This window comes from Dermacentor silvarum, unplaced genomic scaffold, assembly GCF_013339745.2.
Source record: "Dermacentor silvarum isolate Dsil-2018 unplaced genomic scaffold, BIME_Dsil_1.4 Seq280, whole genome shotgun sequence".
Classification (NCBI taxonomy): Eukaryota; Metazoa; Arthropoda; class Arachnida; order Ixodida; family Ixodidae; genus Dermacentor; species Dermacentor silvarum.
In genome coordinates, this window is record NW_023605977.1 from 1 (window position 1) to 16,730 (window position 16,730).

The 16,730-nt window shown below is 44.6% G+C and overlaps 2 protein-coding genes across 2 annotated transcripts; one reads left to right on the top strand and one right to left on the bottom strand.

Moving 5' to 3' along the window:
- The first annotated feature begins 5,139 nt into the window (after positions 1–5,139).
- LOC125941778 (uncharacterized) lies at positions 5,140–11,960 on the top strand. Its single transcript, XM_049659616.1, has 2 exons — positions 5,140–5,327; positions 9,639–11,960. The coding sequence occupies exons 1-2, from the start codon at positions 5,162–5,164 to the stop codon at positions 10,151–10,153; spliced, it is 681 nt and encodes a 226-aa protein (XP_049515573.1). The 5' UTR covers positions 5,140–5,161; the 3' UTR covers positions 10,154–11,960.
- Positions 11,961–13,071: 1,111 nt separating this feature from the next.
- LOC119434852 (putative nuclease HARBI1) lies at positions 13,072–14,936 on the bottom strand. The gene is made up of 2 exons (XM_049659618.1): positions 14,170–14,936; positions 13,072–13,164 (listed from the first exon to the last, which is right to left on the bottom strand). Exons 1-2 carry the CDS (start codon positions 14,749–14,751, stop codon positions 13,156–13,158), a joined length of 591 nt encoding a protein of 196 aa, XP_049515575.1. The 5' UTR covers positions 14,752–14,936; the 3' UTR covers positions 13,072–13,155.
- Positions 14,937–16,730: the final 1,794 nt, after the last annotated feature.

Below are 16,730 nucleotides of genomic sequence, written 5' to 3' on the forward strand. Positions count from 1 at the left end.
TTCGACTGGCTGTGTGACTTCCTACAAAACAGGCAACAGTTTGTCTGTCTTAATGGGCATACTTCCTCATTAGCGCCTGTTATATCCGGAGTTCCTCGGACCATTACTTTTTTTAATCTTCATCAATGACCTACCGACAAACCTCTCCTCCTGTGTTCGACTTTTCACAGACGATTGTGTCCTTTACCATCCTATCCATAGCTTCCATGATAACATTTCCCTTCAAAACGATTTACTTACTGTTGAAAACTGGTGTAGAACTTGGCTAATGTGTTTAAATATCAAGAAGACTTCGCAGATCTCATTCCACCGCCGAGCTTCCTACCAAGCACATAGGTATGTCATTTATGGCTCCGAATTATCTTTAGCTTCATCGTATAAGTACCTTGGTATCACAGTGACTAATGACCTCAGCTGGTCACATCATATAGGAAGCATAACAAATGAAGCTAACCGTGTCCTTGGCTATGTCCGGCGTAACGTTAAGTTTACCCCTCCTCACGTAAAATTGCTAACGTACCAAACGTTCATTCGTCCCAAGCTGGAATACGCATGCGCAGTTTGGGACCCGTACCAGATTAACCTACAGAAATCTCTTGAGTCTATTCAAAACCGTGCTATTAGATTTGTCTTCTCAGATTATTCATACAATTCTAGCGTCACTGATCTAAAACATACGACTAATCTTCCCAGTCTTGTGTCACGCAGAAAAATAGCGCGCCTGTCCCTCTACCACAAGTTTTATCACTCGTCTCTTGTCACTCGATTATCGTACCTGCTCATCGCCTTTCGCTCCGCAACAGTCACTCTAAAGCTGTATACCCACCACCTGCGCGCACTACTGCGCACCTCAACTCATTTTTCATTTCAACAGCGAATGACTGGAATCATCTGCCCACCGACGCTGCGTACCACTCCGACCCGTTCCACTTCAAGTCATTCATCGAAGAACTCGTACAAATGTAACCCACCCCTCATGCAATACCCCATACCAGGGGCATTTGAGGGATCAATAAATAAATAAATAAATATGCACCACGAACATACACAGCTAATCAATATCTAGTACACACACAAAAGAGGTGATGTTGCATGATCAATTTACATTTTTCTCCACAAGGCATGGTCCCTCTTCAGTGCAGATAACATTAGGATGTTTCTTCTGGACGCAGACAGTGCAAGAGCATAATGCCCTGTACATTGCACACACACAAGTTAAGTGATTTTAAACACTCCAGTGTACAGAAGAAGCACTTTATGTATGCAACACTGACAAGAAAACAGTGAAGTAATGTACAAATGCACCTATCAAAACCAGTTTTGTAAACCTTCAAGCTAAACATCATTCATCATCAAATGCATCATTCCTCCTTATAGCATCCATTATACCAAAACAAAAAATAAAACCCTTTCTGCAATGCTTCAACCTCATCATCATGATGCGCAAAGCAATGTGAGCATTCTGACATTAGAAAGGAGCTTATTTTCTTGCAGCACTGCTGTGTCAAATGTGTAATACAAAACGAGTTGTTCATTAGCCACCTGTATATTTGCAAACATGGTTTCCAAAATAATTAGCCCAGATCAAATATTCCCGATTAACTTATACTCACCGTCTACATCAGTGCTTCGTCCCGGCTGTGATGAAGCCAGCAGTGCTGCAACAGCAGGCGTGGTGGTCTCTGTGCCAGGCCCAGTGCGGTCACTGTCAAAGGGATTTTGTAGGCGTGTGGCCATGTGAGATGCCACCGCGCCAACCCTCTGCAGCTCCTCGTTCATGTTGCTATCCGCCGGGGTGCCGCCACCATTGAGAGGCAAATATCAGCGTTAACCAAAGTTCACGATCGCTAAAAATTCAATCATGCCTCTTCAGTTCTAACAAGGCGAAAAAAAACCAGCGAAAAAAACCAAGACGCAGGACCAGAGGGAGGCAAACACGCACACAGTCGCCGGACTTACAACTGATTTATTCGAAGCATCCACGTACTTTTAAATACAGCTCTTCCTGTTCAAGCGCACGTGCAGAAGAAGCCAATCAGCCACATGAAAGAATTCAAACTAACCCGATAAAAATCGACACTCTTTCTCCGTGATAAAAACGGAAGGATCGCTTACGCAAACCCGCTCGTTCTTTTTTATAAAGAATGCTTCCAGTAGTTCACGCTCATGCTTGGACTTGCCCCTGCCGATGACGCTAGTACTGTGAAACAAGGGCGAGCAGGGGTGACAAGCCCTCACATGCAATGCCAAGTTGCTTCCTGTACCCGATCGTAGCGTGTTGGCGTGCTCTCTGAGGCGTTCGTTTAAGCATTGCCCTGTCTGGCCGATATATACCTTTCCACAGGCCAAGGGGATTGAATAAACCACCCCCACCGCGCACTTAGTGAACTCTGTTCGGTGTTTGGTTTTGCAGGCTGAATCTCGTTCACGGCCGGAGATGCGGGCACAAAGGCCAGAAAGCTTTCGGGGGGCTGAAAACACCAAGTTAACACCGAATTTTTGGGACACTCTTTTCAGTCCATGGGAAATTTTATGAAAGTAGGGAATCACCTCAATGTTTTTTGTCTCTTCTAATGGGCGATCTGAATGCCCACGCTTTTTCTTCATTTTTCTTGCCAAGGTTTCACCAACCGTCAACAGTACATGCGAGGGGAAACCGGAAGCTTCGAGCCGACCCACCTGCTCCGCAAGACTTTGCTGCATAACGTGCGGGCAACTTTTCTTAAGTGCATTCATAAAACACATATTCGCAATGCTGCGTTTGACCAACTTCGAGTGGGCAGACCCGAAAGGCAAAAGGGCCTTTTTAGACCTGGGAGCATATTTCCAACACACGTGTCCGTCAGGTGAAAATGTGAGTTCTAAATCTAGGAACCGAGTGGTCTTGTCAGCTGGTATGTCAATGGTAAAAACCATGTTCTTTGAACAGGCACTAAAAATATTTAAAATCTGATCTGCCACAAGTGATAGCTGGTCAGTTGGAGAAAGATTTAGTATGATTAAAAAATCATCGACGTATCTGTACACCCTGACAACACGCGTATCATGAAGTGCTTCCCGTAACGCTACATCGAACTTGGCCAAATACACGTTACACAAAACAGGCGCGACACTCGAACCAATGCAGATGCCTTGTTTTTGCACCACATACTTGTCGCCGTGCTGCACGATGGTGGACCTTAAGTACACACTCAGAAGCTCCAGAAAAGACTCGAGTGCAATTCCGCATTTGTTCTGAAAGGCAACAGTCCCGTTAACCTCGATTAACTCCCGCACTGCTTCTAAAAGTTCGTCCTGGGGTATAGAATAGAACATGTCCTCAATGTCGACCGAGAAGGCGGCATTGGCACTGGGAAACCCGCTGCTAAGATGCTCCACAAGGGACAACGAACTCTGTACTGCAAAAGGATCCGCCGGCGCCAGTCCCTTTAAGGCCCGTAGCAAAAAGCTTGACACCAGCTTCTGCCAAGAGCCCTCCTCAGTCACGATGGCCCTAAATGGGCATTCGGGCTTATGCGTCTTCGTAGTGAAGAACACACGCAGGACGTTTTGTTGGCATTTACGCATCTCCTTCTCCAATTTTTCCAAATTCAGTCCGTTGATCAAACGCAGGGCCAGCGCCTTTGCCTTGCTAGGTTTCAACTCAGAAGACTTGAAGTTCTTCTCGATTGCTTTAGCCGCTTTTAACTCAAAAGCGGGAGACGGGATCACAACAAAGCCACCTTCCTTATCCGCCTGGAGAAGCCTGAGGTCGTTCCGTTCGAAGTGGGCGATCAAGGGTCGCAGATTCTCGCTTTTCCTGTTGTTGCTCCCCCAGGTCTTCATCAGGCAGCCAACCCCTTCCGAGACACAGTGGTTCCTCTCTTCTTGAGGGGCTTTCCTGGCAACTCTGTGTACAGCTGCCAACAGCTCGTGTTTCTGTGCCCGTGGCTCAAGGCTGAACTTAGGACCCATCCTTAGGAACTGACCAGCTATCACTTGTGGCAGATCAGATTTTAAATGTTTTTAGTGCCTGTTCAAAGAACATGGTTTTTACCATTGACATACCAGCTGACAAGACCACTCGGTTCCTAGATTTAGAACTCACATTTTCACCTGACGGACACGTGTGTTGGAAATATGCTCCCAGGTCTAAAAAGGCCCTTTTGCCTTTCGGGTCTGCCCACTCGAAGTTGGTCAAACGCAGCATTGCGAATATGTGTTTTATGAATGCACTTAAGAAAAGTTGCCCGCACGTTATGCAGCAAAGTCTTTCGGAGCAGGTGGGTCGGCTCGAAGCTTCCGGTTTCCCCTCGCATGTACTGTTGACAGTTGGTGAAACCTTGGCAAGAAAAATGAAGAAAAAGCGTGGGAATTCAGATCGCCCATTAGAAGAGACAAAAAACATTGAGGTGATTCCCTACTTTCATAAAATTTCCCATGGACTGAAAAGAGTGTCCCAAAAATTCGGTGTTAACTTGGTGTTTTCAGCCCCCCGAAAGCTTTCTGGCCTTTGTGCCCGCATCTCCGGCCGTGAACGAGATTCAGCCTGCAAAACCAAACACCGAACAGAGTTCACTAAGTGCGCGGTGGGGGTGGTTTATTCAATCCCCTTGGCCTGTGGAAAGGTATATATCGGCCAGACAGGGCAATGCTTAAACGAACGCCTCAGAGAGCACGCCAACACGCTACGATCGGGTACAGGAAGCAACTTGGCATTGCATGTGAGGGCTTGTCACCCCTGCTCGCCCTTGTTTCACAGTACTAGCGTCATCGGCAGGGGCAAGTCCAAGCATGAGCGTGAACTACTGGAAGCATTCTTTATAAAAAAGAACGAGCGGGTTTGCGTAAGCGATCCTTCCGTTTTTATCACGGAGAAAGAGTGTCGATTTTTATCGGGTTAGTTTGAATTCTTTCATGTGGCTGATTGGCTTCTTCTGCACGTGCGCTTGAACAGGAAGAGCTGTATTTAAAATACGTGGATGCTTCGAATAAATCAGTTGTAAGTCCGGCGACTGTGTGCGTGTTTGCCTCCCTCTGGTCCTGCGTCTTGGTTTTTTTCGCTGGTTTTTTTTCGCCTTGTTAGAACTGAAGAGGCATGATTGAATTTTTAGCGATCGTGAACTTTGGTTAACGCTGATATTTGCCTCTCAAAGGTGGCGGCACCCCGGCGGATAGCAACATGAACGAGGAGCTGCAGAGGGTTGGCGCGGTGGCATCTCACATGGCCACACGCCTACAAAATCCCTTTGACAGTGACCGCACTGGGCCTGGCACAGAGACCACCACGCCTGCTGTTGCAGCACTGCTGGCTTCATCACAGGCGGGACGAAGCACTGATGTAGACGGTGAGTATAAGTTAATCGGGAATATTTGATCTGGGCTAATTATTTTGGAAACCAGATTTGCAAATATACAGGTGGCTAATGAACAACTCGTTTTGTATTACACATTTGACACAGCAGTGCTGCAAGAAAATAAGCTCCTTTCTAATGTCAGAATGCTCACATTGCTTTGCGCATCATGATGATGAGGTTGAAGCATTGCAGAAAGGGTTTTATTTTTTGTTTTGGTATAATGGATGCTATAAGGAGGAATGATGCATTTGATGATGAATGATGTTTAGCTTGAAGGTTTACAAAACTGGTTTTGATAGGTGCATTTGTACATTACTTCACTGTTTTCTTGTCAGTGTTGCATACATAAAGTGCTTCTTCTGTACAGTGGAGTGTTTAAAATCACTTAACTTGTGTGTGTGCAATGTACAGGGCATTATGCTCTTGCACTGTCTGCGTCCAGAAGAAACATCCTAATGTTATCTGCACTGAAGAGGGACCATGCCTTGTGGAGAAAAATGTAAATTGATCATGCAACATCACCTCTTTTGTGTGTGTACTAGATATTGATTAGCTGTGTATGTTCGTGGTGCATATTTATTTATTTATTTATTGATCCCTCAAATGCCCCTGGTATGGGGTATTGCATGAGGGGTGGGTTACATTTGTACGAGTTCTTCGATGAATGACTTCGAAGTGGAACGGGTCGGAGTGGTACGCAGCGTCGGTGGGCAGATCATTCCAGTCATTCGCTGTTGAAATGAAAAATGAGTTGAGGTGCGCAGTAGTGCGCGCAGGTGGTGGGTATACAGCTTTAGAGTGACTGTTGCGGAGCGAAAGGCGATGAGCAGGTACGATAATCGAGTGACAAGAGACGAGTGATAAAAGTTGTGGTAGAGGGACAGGCGCGCTATTTTTCTGCGTGACACAAGACTGGGAAGATTAGTCGTATGTTTTAGATCAGTGACGCTAGAATAGTATGAATAATCTGAGAAGACAAATCTAATAGCACGGTTTTGAATAGACTCAAGAGATTTCTGTAGGTTAATCTGGTACGGGTCCCAAACTGCGCATGCGTATTCCAGCTTGGGACGAATGAACGTTTGGTACGTTAGCAATTTTACGTGAGGAGGGGTAAACTTAAGGTTACGCCGGACATAGCCAAGGACACGGTTAGCTTCATTTGTTATGCTTCCTATATGATGTGACCAGCTGAGGTCATTAGTCACTGTGATACCAAGGTACTTATACGATGAAGCTAAAGATAATTCGGAGCCATAAATGACATACCTATGTGCTTGGTAGGAAGCTCTGCGGTGGAATGAGATCTGCGAAGTCTTCTTGATATTTAAACACATTAGCCAAGTTCTACACCAGTTTTCAACAGTAAGTAAATCGTTTTGAAGAGAAATGTTATCATGGAAGCTATGGATAGGATGGTAAAGGACACAATCGTCTGTGAAAAGTCGAACACAGGAGGAGAGGTTTGTCGGTAGGTCATTGATGAAGATTAAAAAAAGTAATGGTCCGAGGAACTCCGGATATAACAGGCGCTAATGAGGAAGTATGCCCATTAAGACAGACAAACTGTTGCCTGTTTTGTAGGAAGTCACACAGCCAGTCGAAGACAAAGGGGTTAAGATTTAGATGTGAGAGCTTAAGAAATAGTCGTTTGTGTGGTACCTTGTCAAAGGCTTTCTCGAAGTCGAGGAACAGGGCGTCTATGGGAATATTGCGATCAATGCTTGAGATGATTTCATGAGTAAATAATGCAAGCTGGGTCTCACAAGATAAACCTTTTTGAAAACCATGTTGCTGTGGGTGAAAGAAGTCAACAGAGATTAGAAACTTGGTTACATGCGAATAAATGACGTGCTCCATTAATTTTGAAGCCACACACGTTAATGAAATCGGTCGATAGCTATTATGTGATGACGAAGTACCCTTCTTTGGGACTGGGATGATCTTGCCCACCTTCCAGTCCTGTGGAACCACTCCTAATGACAGGGACTGTTGGAAAATGTGAGACAGGATGACACTTGTACTATGCTTGGTATTTTTTTAACACCTTGGAGTTAATTCCGTCGATGCCTGCAGAAGATGACAATTTAAGATTGTCAATTAGTTTGCTGATGCCATGAGGGCTGACTTGTATATCGGGCATAGTAGGGTAACTAAATTCAGGAAAATTGGGCAGTTCATCATTCGGTTCGAGAGTGAATACAGAAGAAAAAGTTTCATTGAGTAGATCAGGAACTACTGCTTCAGGAAGAGGGTTATTGTGATCGTCGCATAAAGAAACAGTTTTATGGTGGGCTGGTTTAATTGTTTTCCAGAATTGCTTTGGATTATTACGCAACATTGTAGGCAATGTAGCAGAAAGGAAACGTTGCTTAGCTTCCGCTGCAAAGCGCTGAAATGTTTTTTCAGCCACGTGGTATCTTTCCCAAGCGCATGCGTTGTATTTTTGGCGGCTCGAAAATGTCTCTTTTTTGTTATTCAGACGTTTTAAGTTGTTATTGAACCAAGGGGACGATACGCGCTCTGTAACATAAATGGTTGGTATATATCTATTAATTAGGTCACGCATTTTGTTTTTAAACAACAGCCAGTTTGTCTCAACTGATCTATCCAGAAAATCAACTATGAACCAAGTGCAGAACTCAGTTAGGTCTCTATTCATGCTGCCATAATCTTCTTTATCGTACAGTGTGAATAGTTTCTTTTCTTTTTTAGGAAGTAATAATTTGCAATGAATGGAACCATGAACTATTACGTGGTCACTCAACCCAGATAAAATTGTTAGTGACGAGACATTATCAGGGTGTGACGTCAACAAAAGATCTAGTATGTGTGCGCTTTTATCAGTACGTCTCGTTGGTTCCAAGACTAGCTGTGTAAGACCAAATGTGAAGCACATGTTCAAAAATTCACATTCTTCGTTATTCTTTGATGAAGATGATAACATATCAAGCCAGGTTATTGAGTGAAAGTTGAAGTCGCCGTATAAAATGATGGAAGCGTTACGGTGTGTGGACGTTATAGATCAAAGTAATTCGTGTAGCGAAACAATGAAGGAAGGTTCAGCGTCAGGAGGGCGATAGCATACACCTAATATAACAGGTGGATATAAAGTTTTACAAACCAGGAATAAGGCTTCGATTGGCGTAGCAATGTTGATTAATGAGCAGTTAAGACTACGGTGAGTAGCCAGCATAACACCACCGCCCCGCCTACCGCCTCGGTCACGACGAAAAATATCAAAATCGGGGAAAGTGCATAACCGTTCAGAATCATCAACATATGAATTCAGAAATGTTTCGGTGAGAGCAATTATTTTAGATTCAGTGGTTTCGACAAGGTATTGAAGTGAATCACGTTTTGGAAGAACGCTTCTAATGTTTGTGTAAAGAAATGGGAAAGGGTCACACGTATTTCCGGAGGTATTGCGAGGTAGCTATGTTTTATATAGAATGACCCTATTGTTGGAGTGATCAAATACGTAGCTCCTATTATCTATAATCAGCTTGTCGTGACGAAGCTTAAAAGCTTTTCCTTGGGATTTGCCATACTCAACGAGGCTTTTGCGGGCATCACGGGTGTTGCGGGAGTAGTCTTCGGATATTCTGAAGCCTGATCCTCTTAGTTTTTTTGCATTCGAAAGAATATGTTGTTTTGCTTTGAAGTTGGCGAGCATCACAATGATAGGTCTGTTTTCACTTTGTTCGAATTATGCTGTGGATTATGATAACATGTGTATTTCATTTGTCGCCACATACATGTGGAATAGCAAGTAGACTTGCTATGAGGCAAACCTTTCGAGGTTCTGGAGCGGCTTTTTTATTATGCAATAGTGCCCATAATTGGCTCTATGTGTTCTGCTGTCAACAAGAAATATACACAGAAAGCCTGCTTGTGATGCAAACAAGTGCCAGCACAGACACCATTTGTCTAGTTAAATATTTCCACAGCTCATGATACAGAAAACGAGTCCCAGTATGAGGGTGAGCGGCTCGCATGCAAAAGTTTGAATGTAGCGGCATAGTTGTCACTGTCACCGTATCATTCAACCTCCTGCAGCTGGAAGCACCCGCAGGCACATGCTGTAGTGTTGTATGCTCTTGGGCTTACATTGAGTCGTGCCCTTTAGTATATCCTGATAGCAAGCAGAGTGATGTAATTTGTGCAAAAACACCGCTGCATCGTGCAGCAAGGCAAAAATGTGTGTACAACCCACATTGCATTGGTAAAAGTGGCTTCTGAAAGAGTATAAAGCTTGCGCAAACGACACTAATATCAACTCTGATTCTAACAACCTTGCAGATGCCGACATGCAGTGCGAGAACTCGTGGCAGTGGGATTTGCCACACAGCCAGGATGAAGAACCGGCTATACAGTGTACAGTCCCACAAAATGGTGACCCTGCTCAGCTAGCACAAAGGACTCCGCCAGCAACATCCCCACCTGGAGTCGTGCCAACTGCAGACCTGCCAGCTGTAGTCCTGCCAGCTGCTGTGCCACGGGTGCCAATAGCCTGCCATGAAAGACGAACCAACGCAAGCCGGCCGTCCTGCTCAAGGAATGATGCTGTGACGAGCGAGCTGGGTGCTCGGCTTGCTGCCATCACGAAAGATGCGCGGCAAAAGAGGAAGGAGCACTTGCTTCGCATGAAGCTTCTACGTGAGGACCATGAGCTTCGCACGAAACTCGCTCGTGATGAGCATAATGATAGACTACAGAAAAGGGAGGCAGAGCACGCACAACAAATGGAGAACTTGAAAGCAAAAAAGGTCCTTCTTGAACTGAAGATTAAGCTTCTTAACAAGCAAAATGAATGAGGCCTAAACAAGAAAAAAAATTTTTCGTTAAAGAGAAAAAGGTGTCTTAATGAAAATAACAGAAATTTGAGAGTTTTACGTGCTGAAACCACCACTTGATTATGAGGCAGCCATAGAGTGGGAGCCCGAAAATTTTAAGATGGTTCTTTTACATGCCTCTATATCTAAGTACACGGGGAATTTCACATTCCAGCGCCATCAGAATGAATTGGCTACCACAGCTTGGATCGAACCTGTGACCTTGAGTTTGCAGCCCCGCACCATAGCCACTGAAGTACTGCCAGTTTCATTACATTGTAGCTGTGTGGTCTGTCTCTCTTGTGGTCCTCACATTGTACTTGCAGCGTCAGCGCATGAATTGGTTAAAAACTGTCAGTTGTTGACATCAACGTTGTTTTGCAGCCATTAAGTTTCATGTGAAGCTCATGGTCATCACGAGGAAACCTCATGCATTTAAAAGTCTTCTTGCTTAATGTGTCATCCGCTCCGCACCTGGGCGGACAAGGGAGGATGGCTAGCTAGATGTCTTGAAAAACATGTGAGCTTTTCGATGAGTGAGTTTGGAATGCCTTGCCTTCACGGGCTTGTCGAAAAGTTTACAAGTTTTTCAGGGCGTGCAGCCTGTCATCCGCTCTCGTCCACCTGCCTGCAGAAGGTGCATTGAGAAGTACTGGCGCTTACACGCTTTGTCAGATTCATATGTGTTCCACTCATTGTTTCTTGTATGTTTTTGAATGAGGATTCGAGAAGAAGCGTTGGGCCATGGCATGGTAGTTCCATTTCGATGTCGATAATGTAACAAATCAGCGGCAAAATCTTCTGTAACATCGAGCTTGAGGTATGCATTAATCTGGATGCAACAGAAGATACCATGCTGAGAAATTTGTGAAACAAGGATGAGTGCTGTTTATTCTACTCTGTGCAAAGCATGCTGATAACATTGCTGTTGTGCCCCATAGACACATGTGCAAACAATAATATTTTTAATGCTTGGCTCCTCAAAAACACACGCATGATGTTTTGTACCACCAGTTTCAGAGATTTGTAAATGGTTATCACGTCTAACCGCGTCAAATCAATTGGGTATGACAACTGTATCGCTTAATATTCTGTTGTGCAATTGGGATGTCATTGAGCATGTAAATAACAGAAATGTTACATACGTTTAGCTCCTTGCCTTGCATTTGTTACATTCAAAAGTGCATAGCATCACTTTGAGTGGAGGGGGGGGGAGCAGCATATCCAACAGGTTTATAAATGGTCTGAAATTTGGCAGCGGTTATGTGGTATTAGTGCAAACAGCTGCAAAAGCGTTTGACAAGAAAAACTAAGAAATAAGCCGCGCACAAGTGCCAACTGTGTATGTTAGTACTCTCGTCATTCCGCAACTAACAGCTGCCTTTAGAATGGTTGTGGTGTAGTTCGACGGTGTGTTGGCCAAATGAGAGGAAGGGCCTGGTAAAGTGCGGGCAGTCACTGTTGTTGTGTTGCTCGTGCTGTGCATGTACGTGCGCACTCTGACCATGCAAGTGTCGGTGGCGCCAACGCTTGGGATGGCTTGAAAACAGGAGATGGAATATGCAAAATGTTTTATTAAAATGAGTATTAAGGTAGATGGCTGGGTATCTTGCTTGGTTTATGTCACTGTATGTAGCAGGCACACTTCTTTGACTGTTTTTCACAATGTATTGCGTTGGGCACAATTTTCGAGTGGCTAGAAAGGTGCTTTTCAAGCCAGGTAGACATGAAATAGTCGATCCTGTAGTGAGTTTTCGCATGGCATCCACTTCCTGTAAACTTGAAGAAACTTGCGAAAGAACTGAAAATTTAATCTATTCTGCAACTGGAAGCTTTTTATGATTCTGAATGTATAAGAAATGCAGTGAAAGTAAGTTTTCAATCAATACAACTAATTGCAATCTGGAGGGGTAAATTGTTTCACTTTTACATTTATGACAGGTTAAAGCTGACGTAGGCTGTATTGTATAGATACAAGACCACTATTTGGACTGGTTGGATTCGAGTCAGTTACACACAAAACTGCACTGAGACAAATAACAAAGAAAGCATTGCATGGCACGAGTCTCGCGTAGTGCTCTCCTTTTTTTGTATTTCACTTTAGCGCTCGGTTATGTTTGTTACCATTATAACCTTATTACTCCTTATAATTTCTCCACCTGACCTCCATCATTTGAACGTACCTACCTATCTATATTTCTTATCTTTTCAAAAACAATATAAAGTGAAATATAATGTCATGCATTTATGAAAAATAATTTGCAATAATACGCGAACGGGTTCTAAAGCCATCAGAGTTTTGAAGTGCCATCTGCGGCTGTCCATTCGGCAACGCTGGTGCAGGCTGGTGAACGCTGGGTGCAATGTGGGGCGGTGCACTGGGAGGGCATGGGTCACGCAAAATTCTGCTCAAATTGTGAAGTGCCGCACATGCTGTGATGACTGTGAGTGAGGTGTCCGTCTCAATTGGCAGTTTCATCTGCAGGCATGGGAACCTCCTCTTCCAGATACCAAACACGCGTTCCACGCTGTTTCTGGTTCTGGCTTGCGACTTGTTGTACCTGAAACAAAGTTGATTTTTTTTTGCGTTTGCATGTGTTCGCAATCTGGGAAAACATTGGCCGAGAGAGGAAAGATCAGTTGCTTTTGATGTTATATAAACAGTGTTCTTTTTGTCTTATACACATTTCTCCGAGTTTTGAGTGTACGAAATCATTCGCAAGAACATCCTTGAATATGTACAAATAAAAAGTGTTTCAATTTTGCATTGGCTGTTGTCTAACCTTGCATGTTCACATAAGCTGCTGTGCCTTGAAAATAAACTTGTATATTCAGAAACACTGCTTCATAGAAATTTACTAGCTTACCTGTATTCAGGGCTGCCTTGGTCTGGATCCTTAAGAGGAGTCATGAGGTATGGCCTGCAGGCGTAGCCCATGTCCCCAAGCAGAATGCCGGGGACGATCCCAGTCTCGTACAGTACTCTAGCACGGCTGCAGTCAAAAATTCTGCTGTCATGGGCAGACCCTGGCCAGCTAGCCACTACATCATAAAACTGTAGGTCAGGCCCCGTGATTCCCTGCAAAACAGTTTTGTTAATGATTATTGAAAATTGATTACTAGAGTTTATTGGCGTAATTGCCAGATGTGGCCAAGAGTGCCAAGGCGATGAGAATGGCTTGTCAATGGTACAAGAATAATGAATTACGAGGTGTAAATAAAAATAAAAGGCGGTATCCAAAATGCAATTGTGCAATTCTGTACACGTGAGAATATTATGGTGGCATCATATTCTTAACTGATAGGCTAGTTGACTTTTTTAGTCGTATGTACAATAAAGCTCATGTTGATTGTGCAAAATGCACTTGTTGAAACATGTCAAAAAACAAGAGTGCTAAAATAGAAGCGGGAGCTCCAATACTTGCGTCCTTGTAAATTTGTAGCTCTATTGTAGAGTTATGTAGTCCAATGTCGACTATACGGTCATGCCCGATACAAACTTTTTTAAGTCCTGGCCCAAGTACATTAGCTTACAATGTGCAAAATTTTTCATGTCGCACCGCGGGGTGGGTGATGCAAAGAACCTAGCCGTCGCGTGATCTCCGGTGGTACGTACGAGCGTATATAATGAAGGAACGCGTGTCACTTTTTTAGTGCTTGTACATGCTTCACCAAAATACATGGCACAATCTTCGCCGCATAACATCGCTGTATTCTGACAAAGCTGACTTTAACGATATCGCGAGTTCAAGTGCTGGCCGCGGTAGTTGCATTTCGGTGAAGTGCGAGACGTTGGTGCAGCTGTTAACCTGCTAGTAAATTCGAAGCTTCGACAACTGTCGTAGCACAGATGTAGCCTAGCGATGTAAAACCGCGTCGTAATTTATTCAGTGTGACTTGTTACAATTACAAGGTCGTACTACCAGCGGCATTCTATACCGCTTATGTTTGCATTTCAGTTTCGAACCGCGGCTGCAATATTTGAAACGGGCACTCACCTGGACATTTATCGAAAAATATCCTTTCCGGTTACGGTACACCTCGGCGTGGTCACCACCGGGGCTCTTAATTGGCACATGGGTGCAGTCAATGCACCCGCTAACACCGGGAAACTTCCCAATCCGGTAAAATGCTTGCATCCCACCGCTCACTTCTGAAGCGCTGGGGAACTTCACAAGCGCAGGAAAGAGACTCCTGGCGATCATAGTGGATACGCGCTCGATCACCCGCGACACCGTCGGCTGGGAAACATTCACTAGGTCGCCGGTCACAATTTGAAATGTGCCGGCTCCATAGAAACGTAGCGTGATGAGCAGCTGCAGGAGAGGCGGCACAGGGAGCCCACGTCCATCGGTGTTATCCCGCAGAGGCAGCATAGCGAGCAGCTGCTGGACGGCACTTTTGCTGAATCGGAAGCGGCACAAAAACTCGTACTCGTCGTACACTTCCATGGGATTCAAGCGATCCCTGGGCACTCGCCGTGGCGGAGACGCGTATGAAAACGCGGCCCCGCTCAATATTTCTTCGTGGCGGTCGAGATAGTTAACAAACTCCGCGAAGTTGTCGTCCATCGCCGCCATTTTGTTTGCTTACAAGTGAGCGTTAAGGTAGGTCGGAGGCTACCTTATCCAAGCCTTACTTATCACGGCGATAAGTACGAGAAAAGTTCTGCGATAAGTATAAGGTTGGTTCTTGAAACGCGTTAAGGGCTGTTCGGTGACTTAAGTCATAAGTATAAGGATAAGTTTGGTTTGTGAATACGGCGGTAAGTTCCCCAAGAAAGACTATCGTCTTTTAAATATACAATGCCGTCCTCCTCTCCTGGCCTCTCCGATATCCCCAGCGGTCGTCACGATGCCAGCGGGGTGAATCTTTTAATGTCAGCGTCGGTGACGATGCCCATTGGTCGAACAAAAACCTACGACTTCCGGTTTGTCGGCTAGCAGGTATGGTGGCTAGAAGGGTCAGTGTGACGGGCCGCGGTATGCACGCTTTGGTAGAGGAACGCCCGAAACGTGATGCAAATTTTCGGTGCCGCCAGGGGCGCTGTAGTCGTCAGGGGCGCGAAGAATCTCCAACGCAGCAACCATCAGAGCGTTGACCTTGTACTCCGGTTATTACACGTGCAATCGTACTGACGTGATATGTCGGCGTGCGCGTTTAGTCAACGCGCTTGGTTGCCGTGCAAATGAAAGTGAATTTAGCTTTCACACTTTTCAGTGAAGAAGTGCGCAAATGCATGTCTCTGTTTAGATCAGATGTACATTAGTGCTCAAATTCAGTGTCTGCGACAGAACATCTTGTGGTAGCCGGCTTATAGTTATAATGACGTCAAGGTATCCAAAACGTGGACTTAGACCTTCATCGGAAGATGCTGCAGAAGTTGAGACATTTCTTGTATTTTTAGACGAATAAGAACAAGCTTTAAAAAAATGCGGAGGTGGGTTCGTAAGCAAAAGCACTGCTGCCAGTGCTGTGGTGCTTGCTCAAAGCAGATTGAATGGCAAAGGCAGCACCATCAATGTTTCCGACCTCTAGCATATGCCCGACAATGTCTTGTATGCCAAGTACAGCACTGTTGTTTGTGCCTGCTGACATAGTGTGTAGCAGAGCATTGACAACTTGTGCCGGGCAGTTTCTAGCCACAAAAAGCAGCACTAGCCACAAAAAAGCAAGGCGTAGTAGACACTGAACATAATCAGCTTATTAAGCGTTGCGACTGTAGAGGTTTGTTGTACACTGGCGATAACTTGGCCGTGCTTGTTGTGACGTTAGAAGAAGCGTTAACTTTTTTTTCTACTGAGAAGCTGCAGGCTTTCAGCATACATGATTTTACGTTGTTTCTAAATACTGTAAAGCTTCATCAAGTTGGATGTCAAAACCATTGCAAAGTGTCGGCTTTCATTCTACTATGTAATTGTACCTTTGGTGAAAAATACTTTTCAGTTTTTTTGTGCTGACACGCTTGCATTTTTACACCAAATCACTCAACAAAGATAGAGCTGTACAGTGGGAAAAACAGAAGCTCCTTAAGCTGAGAAGGTGCCAGTAGGTCGAGACGAGTGCAATTTACACGCTGGAATAAGTACAAAACAGATGCAATTACACATGCAATTGCAAATGACTAAACCCTCTAGTCCGTGCTGTCCATGACTTACGTCGAATGAAGTCATGGCGCATTTTTTTCGTAGTGTTCTTGATGACTAGCCTTGTAATGTAAACATATATTGACGCTAAAAGCCATGCTGGAACTTAATTTCTGTTGAGTAATTAACGGCTAACCACATCTTGAATGTCATTTTCTGCCTGGTGGTAAACCGAGGTATGATATTGGTGACAAAATGTTTCGGCAAAACCAGCTGGATGCGTCCAGCTTTATTAGTATTAGTATTACTAATGGCGACAAGCGGTTGCTGGCTATTTATGCTTCGCAGTAGCATGCAGTACCGCCAGAGTAAAGGCACTTCGTTATCTTGAGAAGCACACGATTCAGTTCTTAATGTATGAATGTAGACCACTCTTCGGAACTTTTACCCGTTCCGGCCCCGCAACTGGAATA

What these genes read in the sequence shown, in the direction of transcription:
- LOC125941778 (XM_049659616.1), top strand. Translation starts at nt 5,162, where the DNA reads ATGAACGAGGAGCTGCAGAGGGTTGGCGCGGTGGCATCTCACATGGCC. An exon ending in ACGAAGCACTGATGTAGACG is followed by an intron (nt 5,328 to 9,638) that starts GTGAGTATAAGT and finishes ACAACCTTGCAG; the next exon opens with ATGCCGACATGCAGTGCGAG.
- LOC119434852 (XM_049659618.1), bottom strand. Translation starts at nt 14,751, where the DNA reads ATGGCGGCGATGGACGACAACTTCGCGGAGTTTGTTAACTATCTCGAC.